Here is a 13,623-nt window from a genome sequence, read left to right as displayed (position 1 = left end):
TTATCATAGTTACATTACAATACATGTATAAAATTTGAATTTCAAATTCATATTAGTTGTCATGTATCTAATAATAATAGCGCATACACTATTAGTATATAGAAGATTAATCTTAGAAGAAAAGAGTTAGATGTCACTTTCTCAGTCTGAGTCCTTTAGTCTAACGTATCATCCAAAAGGATTCCTGATTATGATTTTCAGGCTAAAAAAATGCTGGCAGAAGATGGCAGGTTCAGTTCCGTCTAACGCAATTGACAAGCGGACCTATTATTGTTTCTGAGATTTCTGAGCTATTGGGTCTCATTTGCGTATGAATTTCGATCGATGTAAATTTAAGTAGGTCATATGAAAAGTGAATTTATCAGTAGGGAATGATGCAGAGAAGTAAGGATGGAAACCAATCGTGCAGTTGTGTATCTGAAGAACTCTATTTGGACAGACATGACCCGTAAAGAACCCAAACTAGAACCATTATAGATCTTTCTTGACAGTCAAAGGCAAGAATTTGGCCAAAACTTGAAATTTCCAAAATGTAAGATTATGATCATGTGGTTTACCTTTGATTTCTAAGAGCCTGCCAATGTTTGCGTTGAGAATTCTTTTGTGCAAATATTGCTTTGAGAGATCAAGGTAAGTATGGTTATGTCAGGTATTAATATGTGCAGTTGTTGATTTGAATTGGGATATAACATAAGTGTACATAATTATTGGGATATAATTATTTGTTGGATCTTAATGTGACAAGATAATACGATACACCAAATTTGTGATTATTGTAACATTATTGTAATTTTGGTACAACATTAGTGTGCAAGACAGTTTTGGTATGTTACAACAATAATTAATTTATGAAAATTTGGTACAACAGGAACTCTTTTACTACATACTTAATGTTACAACAATAATGTAATTTTGGTACAACAATAATGTTACAAGATAATACGATGCACCAAACTTGTGATTATTGTAACATTATTGTTGTACCATTATTGTGATATCCCACAAATTTGGTACAACAATAATGTTACAACATAGAATGATTATTGTAATTTTTACAACATTTAGTGTAAACAAATAGTATCCCAAATTATAACACAAGTGTTATAATTAATCTTGAGTTTGTGGGATATAATTATTGGTTGGATTTTAATGTTACAAGATAATTAATCTCAATAGAGGTTAGTGTAATTTTCAAAACTTGGAGGAAGGCCAATGAAATAGTCAAAAACCTCAAAGGGAGGTTTCTAAAATTATCCCCTAATAATAAGATGTTCTTGTTGATGAATGACTATTAATAAATGTTATTTAACAATTGCACGATAAATGACTATCAATAAATGTTCCTGTTCCTTGTAAGCATCGTATTATCTCAATTGTGGGCAAACAATCAAATCGACGACTAGGATTTTTGTACAGTCAAGTAGTAGAATATAGAAGTAATGCAAAGATGTCGGCATGATATTCTTCATGAGTTTGGGAAAATTGAAAAACCTCTTCCGTAGAGAAAAAACAAATTAACTGAAAGACATTTACTATTAGGGTGTAATCGAATCCAATCGAGATGAGTAATGCACTACTCGAGTTCGATTTTATTTTGTATTACTCGAGTTCAAACTTGAACTCATGCTTATCGAGCCCAATCGAGTCTAATCAAACCTAATCGAGCCTATTGAGTTTAAGAAATATAAGTTTATATTTTATATAATTTTAAACAAGGGACAAAATAAATATTTCATACTAATAAATAAAAAATAAAAAAAAAATATTTATATGTGAAGTTCTATTGAATTCGATTAAGCTCGATGAGCTTTCGAATTTCACATATTAAGCTCGAACTCGACTCGTCAAGTAACTCGAGCTACTAGAACTCGAGCTCGAACTCGGTCAATGTGAGTTCTAGCTCAAGTTTTGAATGAACAAGCTCGCGAGCTACTCGATTAAATTTGAATTTGAAGACTTCTAGTTTGTTATTTTCTGTATCTTTCCCGTGGCAGCTTCAAATCCTTGGTTGCGGATATTCAGTCTAGGGGTGTGCATTCGGTGCAAAAGCGATAATTCGGTGCAATGAATTCGGTGAATTCGGTTATTCGATCTATAGAAACCTAAATCGTTTTCAATTTCGAATTAGCTATAACCGAATTCATTCCGCAACCGATTTCAAATTCGAAAACGGTAATGAATTCGGTCTAACCGAATTCATCTATTAAAAAAAAAAGATAATAATTCAAACATGAATGATGTATCAAATTACCAATATCTAAATTCTAATTACTAATTATGTTTATTGTTTAATATTTAGCATTATACATATATGTATTAATTATTATCTAATTCTAGTCATGTTACTCATGCATAAAATAATAAGTATTATAGTTATCTTATATTGTTATGTATTACTATATATTTGTATTATTATAGTCATATAACAATTAACAAATACTAAAATAATATATTGTACATTATTATATATTATTATTATTATAAGTACATGATATGATGATGATACCATATACTAATTATTATTAATAGCATTTACCTATATAATATACTAATATATTAGTAGTATATACTAATACTAAATAGCATTTATCTATATATTATATAATTTTATATACCAATTTGGTATTCGAATGCGGTAATGCGGTACCCGATTTCAATTACCGAATTTGAATGCGAAATCAATTATTATCAAATTCATAATCTCATTACCTATTTCATACCATATTAGAATTCGGTGAATTCGGTATGTACCGAATTTGTACCAAATTACCAAATACCCGATTTCAAATTATCGAATTGAATTTGAAATCGGTTATGAATTTGGTACGAACCGAATTTACTCACCCCTAATTCAGTCGCAATTTAGTCATGGACATAAAAAACCCTTCCATGTTAAATTCACTAATCTCGTTACGTGACAATTCTTTTGATTTTATATGAGTTGAGTCAGTAGAATCCCCGTGACAGTGTCTCATTTGGGCTATTGAATTGGGTCGAAAACTTTCACGACTAAGGATTTAAAGCCACCCCACGCATACTGAAAATATATGGTGCATCTTTTCTTCCCTACTGCCTATGAGGGTTAGAATCCTCACTTTGTTGAGAACAGAAGGATCTTCTATTTAACCAATCAGCTTGGCTTAGTCCAATAGCATACATAAAAGGTAGAATGATGATGGATCTTACCTCCAACTTCATAGCTTGTTTTCTTGTTCTAGCAGTTGTTACAGCTTTAATCAAGAAATGCAAGAGATCAAAAGCATCCCAGAAGCTACCCCCATCTCCATGGAAGCTACCTTTTGTGGGACACTTGCATCATTTGCTAGGTTGCCCGCCCTATCGTGCTCTTGCAAAATTAGCTCAGAAACATGGTGCTCTGATGCACCTTCAGTTGGGGGAGATTTCTTCAATTGTGGTATCATCACCACGTTTAGCTAGAGAGATTCTGAAAACTCATGATCTTGCATTGTCAGATAGGGCAGAAATTCTAGCTTCCAAGATTGTTTGGGACGCGGGGCACGGACGGTTGCACCTGCCGTCCCTGCCAATTTTGGTCATTGTCAACACCATGTAACTTTCTTTGTACATCGTGTAACTTTTTTTTCACATGATGTATTTTCACAACAGATAGTGGTGGGTCCCACACTTGGCACGAAAATCGAGTTACATGGTGTAATCTCAGCCGTACAAAATTTTGAGGGCCAACCGTGCTTGGCCCTCAACCGTGCAGGGACGGTCACACTGATGACCGTCCCTGCCCCAAATCCGATTGTTTGCTATGACAGTACAAACATAGCTGGTTCCCCATACGGTCCTTACTGGAGACAAATGCGCAAAATATGCACCATGAAGCTCCTTGGTCCTGAGAAAGTCCAATCATTTGGCTCTATCATGCAAGATGAGGCTTGGCATCTCATTTCATCTATCCAGGCTCTATCTGTTGCTGGAGCTCCAATCAATTTAACTGAAAAACTGTCCTCCTACACGAGCTCCATGGTTTTTAGAGCAGCATTCGGGAAAGTAAGCAGACAGCATAAGGATACATTCTTACAGGTTTTGAAGCAAGCACTACCCCTTGTAAGTACTTGTGATGTCTCTGATCTTTTTCCGTCATACAAGATTCTTCATCCCTTTAGTCGGGTGAGTACTAAAGTCATGAAGATGCACCAAAAGATTGATAAAATTTTCGACAACATAATTGCTGAGCGTGTTGATAACTTAGCAAGAACGAGAAAGGGCATGGGAGAATCCAGCGATGAAGATCTAATTGATGTTCTACTAAGAGTAAAAGAAAGTGGTGATCTTCAAATTCCAATCACCAACAACAATATCAAAGCTGTTCTGATTGTAAGTACATGTCATGAAATTCTTTTTGCGCTTTTTGCCTTTTGCCTTCAATTGTGATTTCCATGTGCAGTTTGTGACCAAGAAATTTAGCACAAATGCAGGACTTGTTTACAGGTGGCCTTGCAAATGTACCCGCAGCTGTTGAATGGGCGATGGCTGAGATGATCAGAAATCCATATGTGATGGCCAAGGCACAGATTGAAATAAGGGCAGCCTTTATGGGAAAGAAAACAACAATTGAAGAAACTGATGTTCAAGACTTGGAGTACCTGAAGTTGGTCGTTAAAGAAACTCTAAGGCTGCACCCTCCTGCTGCACTTTTAGTCCCTAGAGAATGTAGGGAGCAATGTGAAATAGACGGAAATATAATCCCCATCAAGACCAGAGTCATAGTTAATGTCTGGGCAATAGGAAGGGACCCTGAGTATTGGGATGATCCAGAGAGTTTTAGACCCGAGAGATTCGAAAACAGCTCCATTGATTTCACTGGAACTCACTTTGAGTATCTCCCTTTTGGTGCAGGAAGGAGGATGTGCCCAGGAATTTCATTTGCTATGCCTAATATTGAGCTTCCATTAGCTCTTTTGCTCTATCATTTTGACTGGAAACTCCCAACTAGCCTCCATTCCAATGGTGGTTTAGACATGAGCGAGGCAGTTGGATTTTCTGCTAGAAGAAAACAGCACCTTTGCTTGCTGGCCTCTTTGTGTGATCCTGCCCTTGATGTCGCATGCCGGACTCCAGTAACAGATTAAAGTGATAGGAAATCCATCACCCAATCCCTTCTATGGCTTTATATGCAGTATAGATGTTACAGATATACAATAAGCGAAAACATAATAGGGGTGAATTTCTTCTATATATATATATATATATATATATATATTTTTTTTTTTTTCTTAATCTTTTTCTTTAGCATTTTAGTTCTTTTCTTCTAACATTCCAAGTCTGTAGATGCAAGACATTAGTCTATAGTATCACCAAAGTCGTATTTGGCGGATGTGATCTGGTCTTAAACTGTTTTCTGTACTATTACGTGTAAGCGCCTAAATTTATCATATCAATCAACTGTCTAATTGTCTTGCACATTGATCATACTTAATAATACTTCCTGTTGTAAAATACAGTTAGTAATCATCGTAATTCTGGAATTACAGCTTTATGACAGAAACTCTTTTTAGTACATACTTAAAAGGAGTATATGATTATACATGCAAAACTTAAAAAGTTACTCCATCAAACTTGTCAGCATTATGGATAACACTTGGTGATTCTGAACAATTTATTTCTTGTTTAAGTTTTAATTGGGATGGATCAGAACATTCAGATTCTATTTTTGGCAGCTCTCTGGGACTAAGCAGGTGCAGCACGTGCTTCCGGATTTGAGGAGAATGTATCAGCTTACCTCGCCAACAACGCTCCTAACTAATGGCTTTTCCATTTCAGAAATTCTCATCTAGGTTTCCCTGACCAAGAACTGACAACTGATTGAATACAAAAATATGAGCAATTTAGCTGCCAACACATGAAAACATGAGATGTTTCTCTTAATTCTGTAATAGCAAGGACGGTCACATCTGCAAGATTGTCTCATTAGCCATGTAACTTCCAAAGATTAGCACCCAGGACCTCTTACTTCTTGTTGCCATAAGACATGACCAAGTTTCCATGCAAGGCAGAAAATGGCAATGCTGCAGAAGCACAAGTAATTTACCCAGTTGTCCAAAATAAGGCTGTGCATATATAGCAATTTAACTAGAGGGAAATAACTACACATTTTCATTTGAAAGGAGACTATAAAGTCAATTGGTGATGCCTGCAATTAGAGGGCAAAACAGTTTAACACCTACTTTGCTGTATAATTGTAATACCCTCTTTTTGCAAAGCAGTGGAAATAAATGTAAGTTTAACAAAATCAGCTCAATGAGCTTTTTGCATTGATGAATGAACCGACCTAAGTACTACCACTATCTAGGCACTGGTCACAAGTTCTCTCGTCCAATCTGCAGCAATACATATATACAGCAGTTCCATCATGTATCATCTCACAGCCTCGGGTGCAGAATTGCAATAAGGTGTGTGCAAACACACCAACTTGGTGAAAGTTAGGCAGATGCTGGCAAATCCTACACCTACTATCAAGCCCGATACGGTTCTTCTTTTATCTAGTTTTACTGCCCTTTTTACAATACTCCCGAAACATGGGAGTAATCCCCCACATGCAAGCACCATTAAGTGGTCCAAACCACTATAGTCAATTCCTCCAAGTATAGCTCCAATTGCAGACAACGGACCAACAAACCCAATTAGAGCAGCAGCTAGAAGAGAGCCATGCCAGCTGTCGGTTGCCCCAAAAATGCAGCTAGCTACAGCAGCACCCCGAGGAAGACCATGCAAGGAGACAGGAAGCACCATGTACTGACCAAGCCCATATGCTTTAGGTGCAGCAACTCCTAAGGCAAGCCCCTCAGGAAGAGCATGAAGGGCAACAGCCATACAACACAAGATTGACTGAAGGGTAAGAGCGCTAACTTGAATGCCAGTTGCAGCAGATAATGTATCAGCTGAAGTGCGCTTCCGACCTCCAATTTTTAAAGCACTGGAAGTAGATATATGGACAAATGCAGAGCCCACTGCAAGAAGCAGCATAAGGGGGAAAATCCCCATCTTCGAAGAAAGAAGCAGTTGTACTGGCCGCCAGGCACCAAGAATAAAGGCAACACCAGAAGCTACCCCAGTTAGGAGAGCATGCTGAAGACGAAGAGCAAGAGCAAATGCAACAAGGGCGACTCCTCCAAGCAATGGCCCAAGACCAAATAGCAGTGAAACAAGGAAACCGGAAGCATCCTCAGAACTACAGAGCAAAGATAAAAAACAATTTGGGGATCACATCTGCCAATAATAATAAGCAAGCACTAGAAAGTGCTAGATTCATGTACTCAATTGGTATCATCTATTAAATAAATTCCTATTTTGTTTAGAACGTCGAACTCAACATCCCGAATACTATGCCACGTCTCTCACAAAATATCGCTTTAAGAGACAGCAAAATACCATGGATAATAGTATGGATAACTAAATTCTGCTCAATTTAATGATTGCCACAATTAACAGATGCTTCTTAACAGATTTTCCTTAACCTTGCCAGTTGTACCACAATTAACAGATCGAAGCAAGAATATAATGGTTTCACAATTTAATAATCAGGCCATTACATAATTTTAGACATCATCAAGATTGTTAAGATAATTTATCAAATTCACCTGTACAGCCAGACTTTTCTAACCTTTAAATAAATGCTTTTGTTGAGCATAATGGCAGTTGGAGGTCTCAATTCCAAGGATAAGGTCACGAAAAACAAGACAACGGATGCATTATGGAAAACAAGAGGGTTCAAAAGCAATGGCCTATATTAATACACCTTAGTCTAATAATTCCATAAACATTCAAGTATACCTTCAAATGCAATAAAGCCATGCAAAGAAACATATTATACTTATATAAGGTGAAAAAAAATTGAGCGACATATGGAGCGAACAAATGCAAGAACGTTTGAAACAGCCTTCCTATACTAAGAACAGAAGACTATTTTCTCCCTGTTTGTCACCATGTTTCAGAATGCAGAAATGCATGCATGGATGCATAAGCTCACCTGTAGTTGTTGCTGAAATTCTGGAATATAGCACCCAAAGCTTCCATAAAACCCACTGAAAGTGTAGCTGCTGATGCTACATGACATGCAGAGGCCTCCTAATATGCAAAATCAAAAAAGATATTTATTTTAAGATAATTGTGAATATTCACCACATGACATAGTATTATAGCATGTAATACTGATAGTGATACACAGGTATTTTTACAACAATTTCCTCTTCAATTCAAATCCTTTTGTTTCTTTTTTTTTTTTAAGCTCATTAATTTTTATTGATCATTGATGAAGCACCTGCAAGAGAGGTTTACAATCTATGCAACAGCTACAAATTACAAGGAAAAGTAATCACAATCTATGAGCAAAAGCAAACACAAAATATACACAAAAAATAGTAAAAATCCTGGAAAAACTTCAAATCCTAACAGATAATCATTGAAACTATACCAACTAGTGTTCAAGGCACAGTCGATGTGTGTACAACTACAAAAAATATTTTAAATTTTTTTAAAGATATTGGTTGAAATAATTTTTATAAAAATTGATTATATATTTTTTTAATACATAAATAGAAAATTCTCATTCATATAATTAAAATGCACAAATAGACTATTACTTGGCAGTGGGTAGTTATGAGAGAGGTGGAAGGAGATATAGTAGTGGGCAGTTATCTATGAAAGGTAATTTAGGAAGATCATAAAGTGACAAGCTCTAGTTTACACCAAAAGACCACCTCCTCCTTTATATATAGTATAGATGAACAAATAGACTATTATTTGGCAGTGAGTAGTTATGAGAGAGATGGAAGGAGATGTAGAAGGCAGTTATACATGAAGGGTAATTTAGGAATATCATAAAGCGACAGGTTTTAGTTTACACCAAAAGACCCCCTACACCTTTTATATATAGTATAGATATTAAGGAGAAAATTCAATTGCCATGCTCCACCCAAACCCAGACCAAAGGATTTAAACTGAAAAACAAACACATCAAAACAGGTAATAAAACAAAGAGAAAGCGAGTTACCTTGAAACCATCTGGCAGCACCTCTGCAACAACCATCCAAATCATACAACCAGCGGCAAAGCCAGTAGCAAATGGCAAGAACTTGTTAAATGCATCAGCAAAAATAAATGATGGCACTGCTACAATTGGCTGTACCAAGATTCCAGAAATAATTGGGCATTAACTAGAGGAAGAAGGGTATCGTGTAATTAGACCACTAAATTGCAGCAATATGCAGCTGCTAACAAAAGAAAACCATTAGCTAAATATGTGTGCAAGGTCCAAAAAGTCTAGCCAATGTATCACTGAATTGTAAATAATGGTCAAAACCCAAAACAAGTACCTGTGGCAGTGATGTAATAATGCTCCACATCAATGCTTTTTGTGGAGAAACACCTCTTGATGCAAGCACCATACTCACAGCTAATCCCTCTGGGATATTGTGCACGGCGATGGCTAAAGTAACCAATATTCCCTGTGACAGACCTTTAGAGCCAGCAAAGGATACTCCAACACCAGAGCCTTCTCCAAAAGAATGAAGAGTCATAATTCCAACAACAAGAATGGCTTTAGCTGCATCTGCTCCTTTGATGTCCAACATGCTTACCTCTTCATATTGCTCAAGAATCTATTTATCAAGAATAGACGCAATGGATAAGTAGGCCATGGACATGAAATAAACCAAACAATAGTAAAATAGAAATATCATGCCCTACAAGCCACATGATTTTTGGAAAATAAAGTTTTGTATTCCAAGGTTGAAATTAGCTACCTTTGTATGCTTCAAAAGTATAAACAAATTTTTGAGATGTGTTTGCTTAAATTATCTGATTCCTGTCCCTAAGTTATTCCAGAAACTGTAGCGACAAAGAACATATACCCCAGCTCCGCACAGAAAAATCACATTGCTTTTGCCATTAGTGAGCAAAATCATTGGAAATTTAGTATAACAAAGGCAGAAAACTCAAACACTGAACTTGGCATGGTGGTTTAACATTGCTGGGGTCTCACAACACCATCATAATTACAAAAGAAAAAAGAAAACAAGAAAAAGAATGTCAACAGCACTAGAAAATTCAAAACAACATAATACCATGGAGTTGGATCATACAACAATCTAACTTGCAGACAGATTAAGATTTCTGATGTGTATTTTGCTTGCATATTTTAGAACCAAGAAATACAGCTCAGGAGCTTGTGATGCATAATCTTCAAGGATAGCTTATAAACAAGCAAGAAGAAAATAACACAACTTAAAAAGATGAAAAAAACAAAGGAGCTTATTCTTGTAAGTGACTATAAACTTGATATGAAAAAAAAAAACAGAAACAGCAGCATATTCTGGGTGTAGCATATGTAAATGTTGCCTAAAATTTGGGCAAATAAAACAATATAACAGCCATTCAGAACTTAGAATCCAAACATGCAAACCCAGAATAACACCAAAATAATGTCAATCACCAAATTCAGAAATGTAGACAACCCAGGATAATTTTGCACCATTGGTATACTTCCCCAAGCTGGGAAGGCACTGGAAAGAAACACTCTGAATCATTTAGTGATTGTATATAACACTAGACAAGAAAAGAAAACCGGAGAAAAAAGAAGAAAAGTTAAAACAGCATTTTGTTTAGTGTAAATTACTACACGAAAGCTACAAGGATAAGTAACCGCAAAGGCAAGGAAAAAAAATTGTACGGTGCGAAACAATTACAGATTTATATGCTGGATATTGGTTACTAAGAGGATTACTGGCAATGAAAGTAATTAAATGTGAAAAGCAATGATCCCTCCATTTTATTGACACATAATTTCAGTTTTCAAATAGCACAATTGGGTAAGAGAGATAAGAGAGTCACCTTCTTACAAACCCAAATGAAAATGCCACCAGCCAAAATACCAAGCACGACCCAACTGCCACTCCCATGGTCCTGTCCTTCTTGAATAAGGTCAAAGCTTGCAGCCAACATCACACCTGCAGCCATCCCGTTGCATATTCCAGACCACTGGGGATCGAGTTCCACAAAGAAGAAGGGCACAGCACCCAAACCAGTAGCAGCAGCCATTGCCAATGTGAAAATTGCCACTGTAGACACTGAAACTCTGCTATTCCCCCCCTTCCACTTCCCAGTTCTATCAGAACCAATAGCATGCTCCACGCCTGACCCATCAATAACACCAGTGTCCGCATTCTTCAATGGGGCAGTTCTAACACTTCGTGAGGTTTCTTGTTCAGTTTCTGATGTAACATGACAATTAAATATAGCTACAAAAAGCAATAGTAACAGCACATGTCTGAGCCCCAAAGCAATTTTGGTCATGATTACAATAATATTTCATTCCACCAAGAAGATCTTTTCAGAAGAAGTGCTAAATATTCATCTTACAGCAGTTGCATCCTTGCTGTTATCATTGTATTGGGCCTATTCAAACCGAAGCGTTCCCTGATCATCGAGAGCATGAGCTAAACTAACCAAAGATGATCACCTAACAAATAAGTTCTTGGATCTACTCAAACCAATAAATTGAGCTGCACCCATGGGAATATCAGCCGAACTTGGATATGATGAAATCCCTGCTGTATTAGATATGTGAAATGTTATATCAATTGGTTAAAAACATTATCCAGCAACCTATGACACATAACACAAAGAATGCACAGATCTACCATACACCTTTTATTCTTCTAGCTGAAATGGTTACAAAGGTGATAGGTTGATATTTGTCAGATGCACAATCTTCCTAGTAACCTCAATAGAAAAGTGTTTACACCCAGCCCAATTGAACATTTAAAAAAGCATGCATCATTTCTTTACGATCCACATCAAGAAATTGAGAGTTCAATGTTATCAGTCACCACAATTTAGAAGCAAAGGAGCCCATAAATAATATTTGCATTCAAAGGCTACAAAAACTAAACACGGTAGACCCTCTTTGACATTAGTCACCAGAACTTCGAATCAAAAGAAGAATTGGAGCTGCAAACTACTCCAACCTCCAGAAATGATCTAGAAAAGTTACAAGTCTACGATCTTTTTTAAGTTTCCCCTGTTTATAGTACATTTCAAAACCACAATCCCCTAGTAATGGTGACAGAACATCAGACCGCCGTTAAAACTGAATTCTGCTACACGGGGATGCATCACTTGGTGACAATCCACATTTAAAAACAAGAAAAATGCTTGGCAAAACTGTCCAATAATAACCATAACTAAGAATCAGAGAAACAACTTAAAGTCAATCGTGATCAAACCAACTTTATTGATCAAATTGGTAATTGATATTCATTCCAGCCATATCTAAGAAGCGCCCCAAGAACCCATTTTCCAAAATCCCTAAAACATAATCAAGAAGTTATACCCAAGAAAAACCCACAATAACAATCAAAAGAAACAAAAGAAGAAAAACCCCAACTTTAAATTCTCTTAATGCCTTACATCCATAAGCCCAATCCCACAATTAAACCAAAATCATCAAAACTAAATTCAATTCTCAACCGCCCAAAAGACAAATCAAATTAGGCATCAGAAAATTCTATGTATATCAAGTGAGATCAAAGTTACCTTTTCATGGGGCAGTGCAATAATCCGAGGCCTAACTTGAGAAACCCCAGTTCCCAGAAAGAAAATTATAAAAAGGGCCCCAGATTAAGAAGAAAACTGAACTGGGATTATAAAAAATTATCCCTTTTTTGCAATTTTTTTGGGGATATAGATATATATGGGTAAAGTTTGAAATTTTGATGGGAAGGTGAATGTAGATTGGGCAAACGAGGGAGGGGCTACGGGATAGTGAGTAACAAAAGAAGAAGACTGCCAAGGTACCACCCCTATCTTTTACAGCACATAACAGTTGGTGCGTTTACGTAGTTGTCCACTCGCCTTTCCTTTTCCTACCTTGCCTGACTGGGTTTATTGACCAAAAAGCATGAAAAACCATGGACTCCTACCCACCCACTGTTTTTTTTTTACGAGGTCAATTAGGATTGAGAGAAATAGAATTAGGGTGCATGAGAATCCAGTCAAGTCTAAGAATTTGGCGTTTTATCTTGTTCATTAGCTGCGCTCATTTAGGCCCCTTCATGTTAGATGATGGCTCGTTTAAAATTTTATATGAATCAAGTTTAAATAAATATTGTGACTCAATAAATAATCTAAAAAATATGATCTGGTTCGTGAATTTAAACAATCATTCATGAATATAAATCTAATTGTCATTTCACAAAAGTTAGGATAAGTATTGTATTCCTAATTTCTATTCCAAGCGTTCTAGCCTCTGTTAGTCGCAAACATGTTGTTTCTTACTAGTCAATACTACTATATGGATAGGTAGATTGTATCAATTTTGCAAGAGAAAAAACCTGAATTTGAACGTTTTGATCCTATTCGCAAATGGCTTGATTATGTTAAATGAGCCGAGTTCGAGCTCGAACCCGAGCTAGGATTTTACTTAACAAATCAAATACGAACACAGACTTGGAACTCAAATATTATCGAACAAATACAAGCCTTGTTTGAGTAGTTTAACGAACAGAGTTCAAATATGAGATACTCGACGTAAATCGACTCGATTCGTTTATAACTTTATTAACATGTAGCGTACACGCGTGTGTTTATTGTTCC

At 36.3% G+C, this 13,623-nt stretch overlaps 3 protein-coding genes across 4 annotated transcripts; 2 read left to right on the top strand and 1 right to left on the bottom strand.

The window, feature by feature from the left end:
• The first annotated feature begins 3,169 nt into the window (after positions 1-3,169).
• Positions 3,170-4,151, top strand: LOC140035583 (cytochrome P450 71D6-like). Its single transcript, XM_072076867.1, has 3 exons — positions 3,170-3,502; positions 3,628-4,077; positions 4,137-4,151. Exons 1-3 carry the CDS (start codon positions 3,170-3,172, stop codon positions 4,149-4,151), a joined length of 798 nt encoding a protein of 265 aa, XP_071932968.1.
• Positions 4,085-5,258, top strand: LOC113724194 (premnaspirodiene oxygenase-like). The gene is made up of 2 exons (XM_027247118.2): positions 4,085-4,347; positions 4,449-5,258. The coding sequence occupies exons 1-2, from the start codon at positions 4,156-4,158 to the stop codon at positions 5,100-5,102; spliced, it is 846 nt and encodes a 281-aa protein (XP_027102919.2). The 5' UTR covers positions 4,085-4,155; the 3' UTR covers positions 5,103-5,258.
• An 845-nt stretch (positions 5,259-6,103) lies between these two features.
• On the bottom strand, positions 6,104-12,991 carry LOC113727100 (putative zinc transporter At3g08650). Of its 2 annotated transcripts, none has more exons than XM_027251087.2 (6): positions 12,565-12,991; positions 10,861-11,579; positions 9,345-9,629; positions 9,023-9,151; positions 8,000-8,097; positions 6,104-7,201 (listed from the first exon to the last, which is right to left on the bottom strand). In XM_027251087.2, exons 2-6 carry the CDS (start codon positions 11,320-11,322, stop codon positions 6,388-6,390), a joined length of 1,788 nt encoding a protein of 595 aa, XP_027106888.1. In that variant the 5' UTR covers positions 11,323-11,579; positions 12,565-12,991; the 3' UTR covers positions 6,104-6,387. The 2 variants fall into 2 exon arrangements, with proteins under 2 accessions (XP_027106888.1, XP_027106887.1); XM_027251086.2 differs by having other exon boundaries at positions 10,861-11,576.
• Positions 12,992-13,623: the final 632 nt, after the last annotated feature.

Source organism: Coffea arabica, chromosome 2c, assembly GCF_036785885.1.
Source record: "Coffea arabica cultivar ET-39 chromosome 2c, Coffea Arabica ET-39 HiFi, whole genome shotgun sequence".
Classification (NCBI taxonomy): domain Eukaryota; kingdom Viridiplantae; phylum Streptophyta; class Magnoliopsida; order Gentianales; family Rubiaceae; genus Coffea; species Coffea arabica.
The sequence above is the reverse complement of the archived record's forward strand: the minus strand, read 5'-3'. Positions and strand labels throughout refer to the sequence as shown.

Coding starts and splice junctions, on each gene's coding strand:
- LOC140035583 (XM_072076867.1), top strand. CDS start 3,170: ATGATGATGGATCTTACCTCCAACTTCATAGCTTGTTTTCTTGTTCTA. Junction 3,503..3,627: donor AAATTCTAGCTTCCAAGATT/GTTTGGGACGCG, acceptor TTTTCACAACAG/ATAGTGGTGGGTCCCACACT.
- LOC113724194 (XM_027247118.2), top strand. CDS start 4,156: ATGAAGATGCACCAAAAGATTGATAAAATTTTCGACAACATAATTGCT. Junction 4,348..4,448: donor ATATCAAAGCTGTTCTGATT/GTAAGTACATGT, acceptor GCACAAATGCAG/GACTTGTTTACAGGTGGCCT.
- LOC113727100 (XM_027251087.2), bottom strand. CDS start 11,322: ATGACCAAAATTGCTTTGGGGCTCAGACATGTGCTGTTACTATTGCTT. Junction 9,152..9,344: donor TTATTACATCACTGCCACAG/GTACTTGTTTTG, acceptor ATCTTGGTACAG/CCAATTGTAGCAGTGCCATC. Junction 7,202..7,999: donor AATTTCAGCAACAACTACAG/GTGAGCTTATGC, acceptor TTTGCTCTGTAG/TTCTGAGGATGCTTCCGGTT.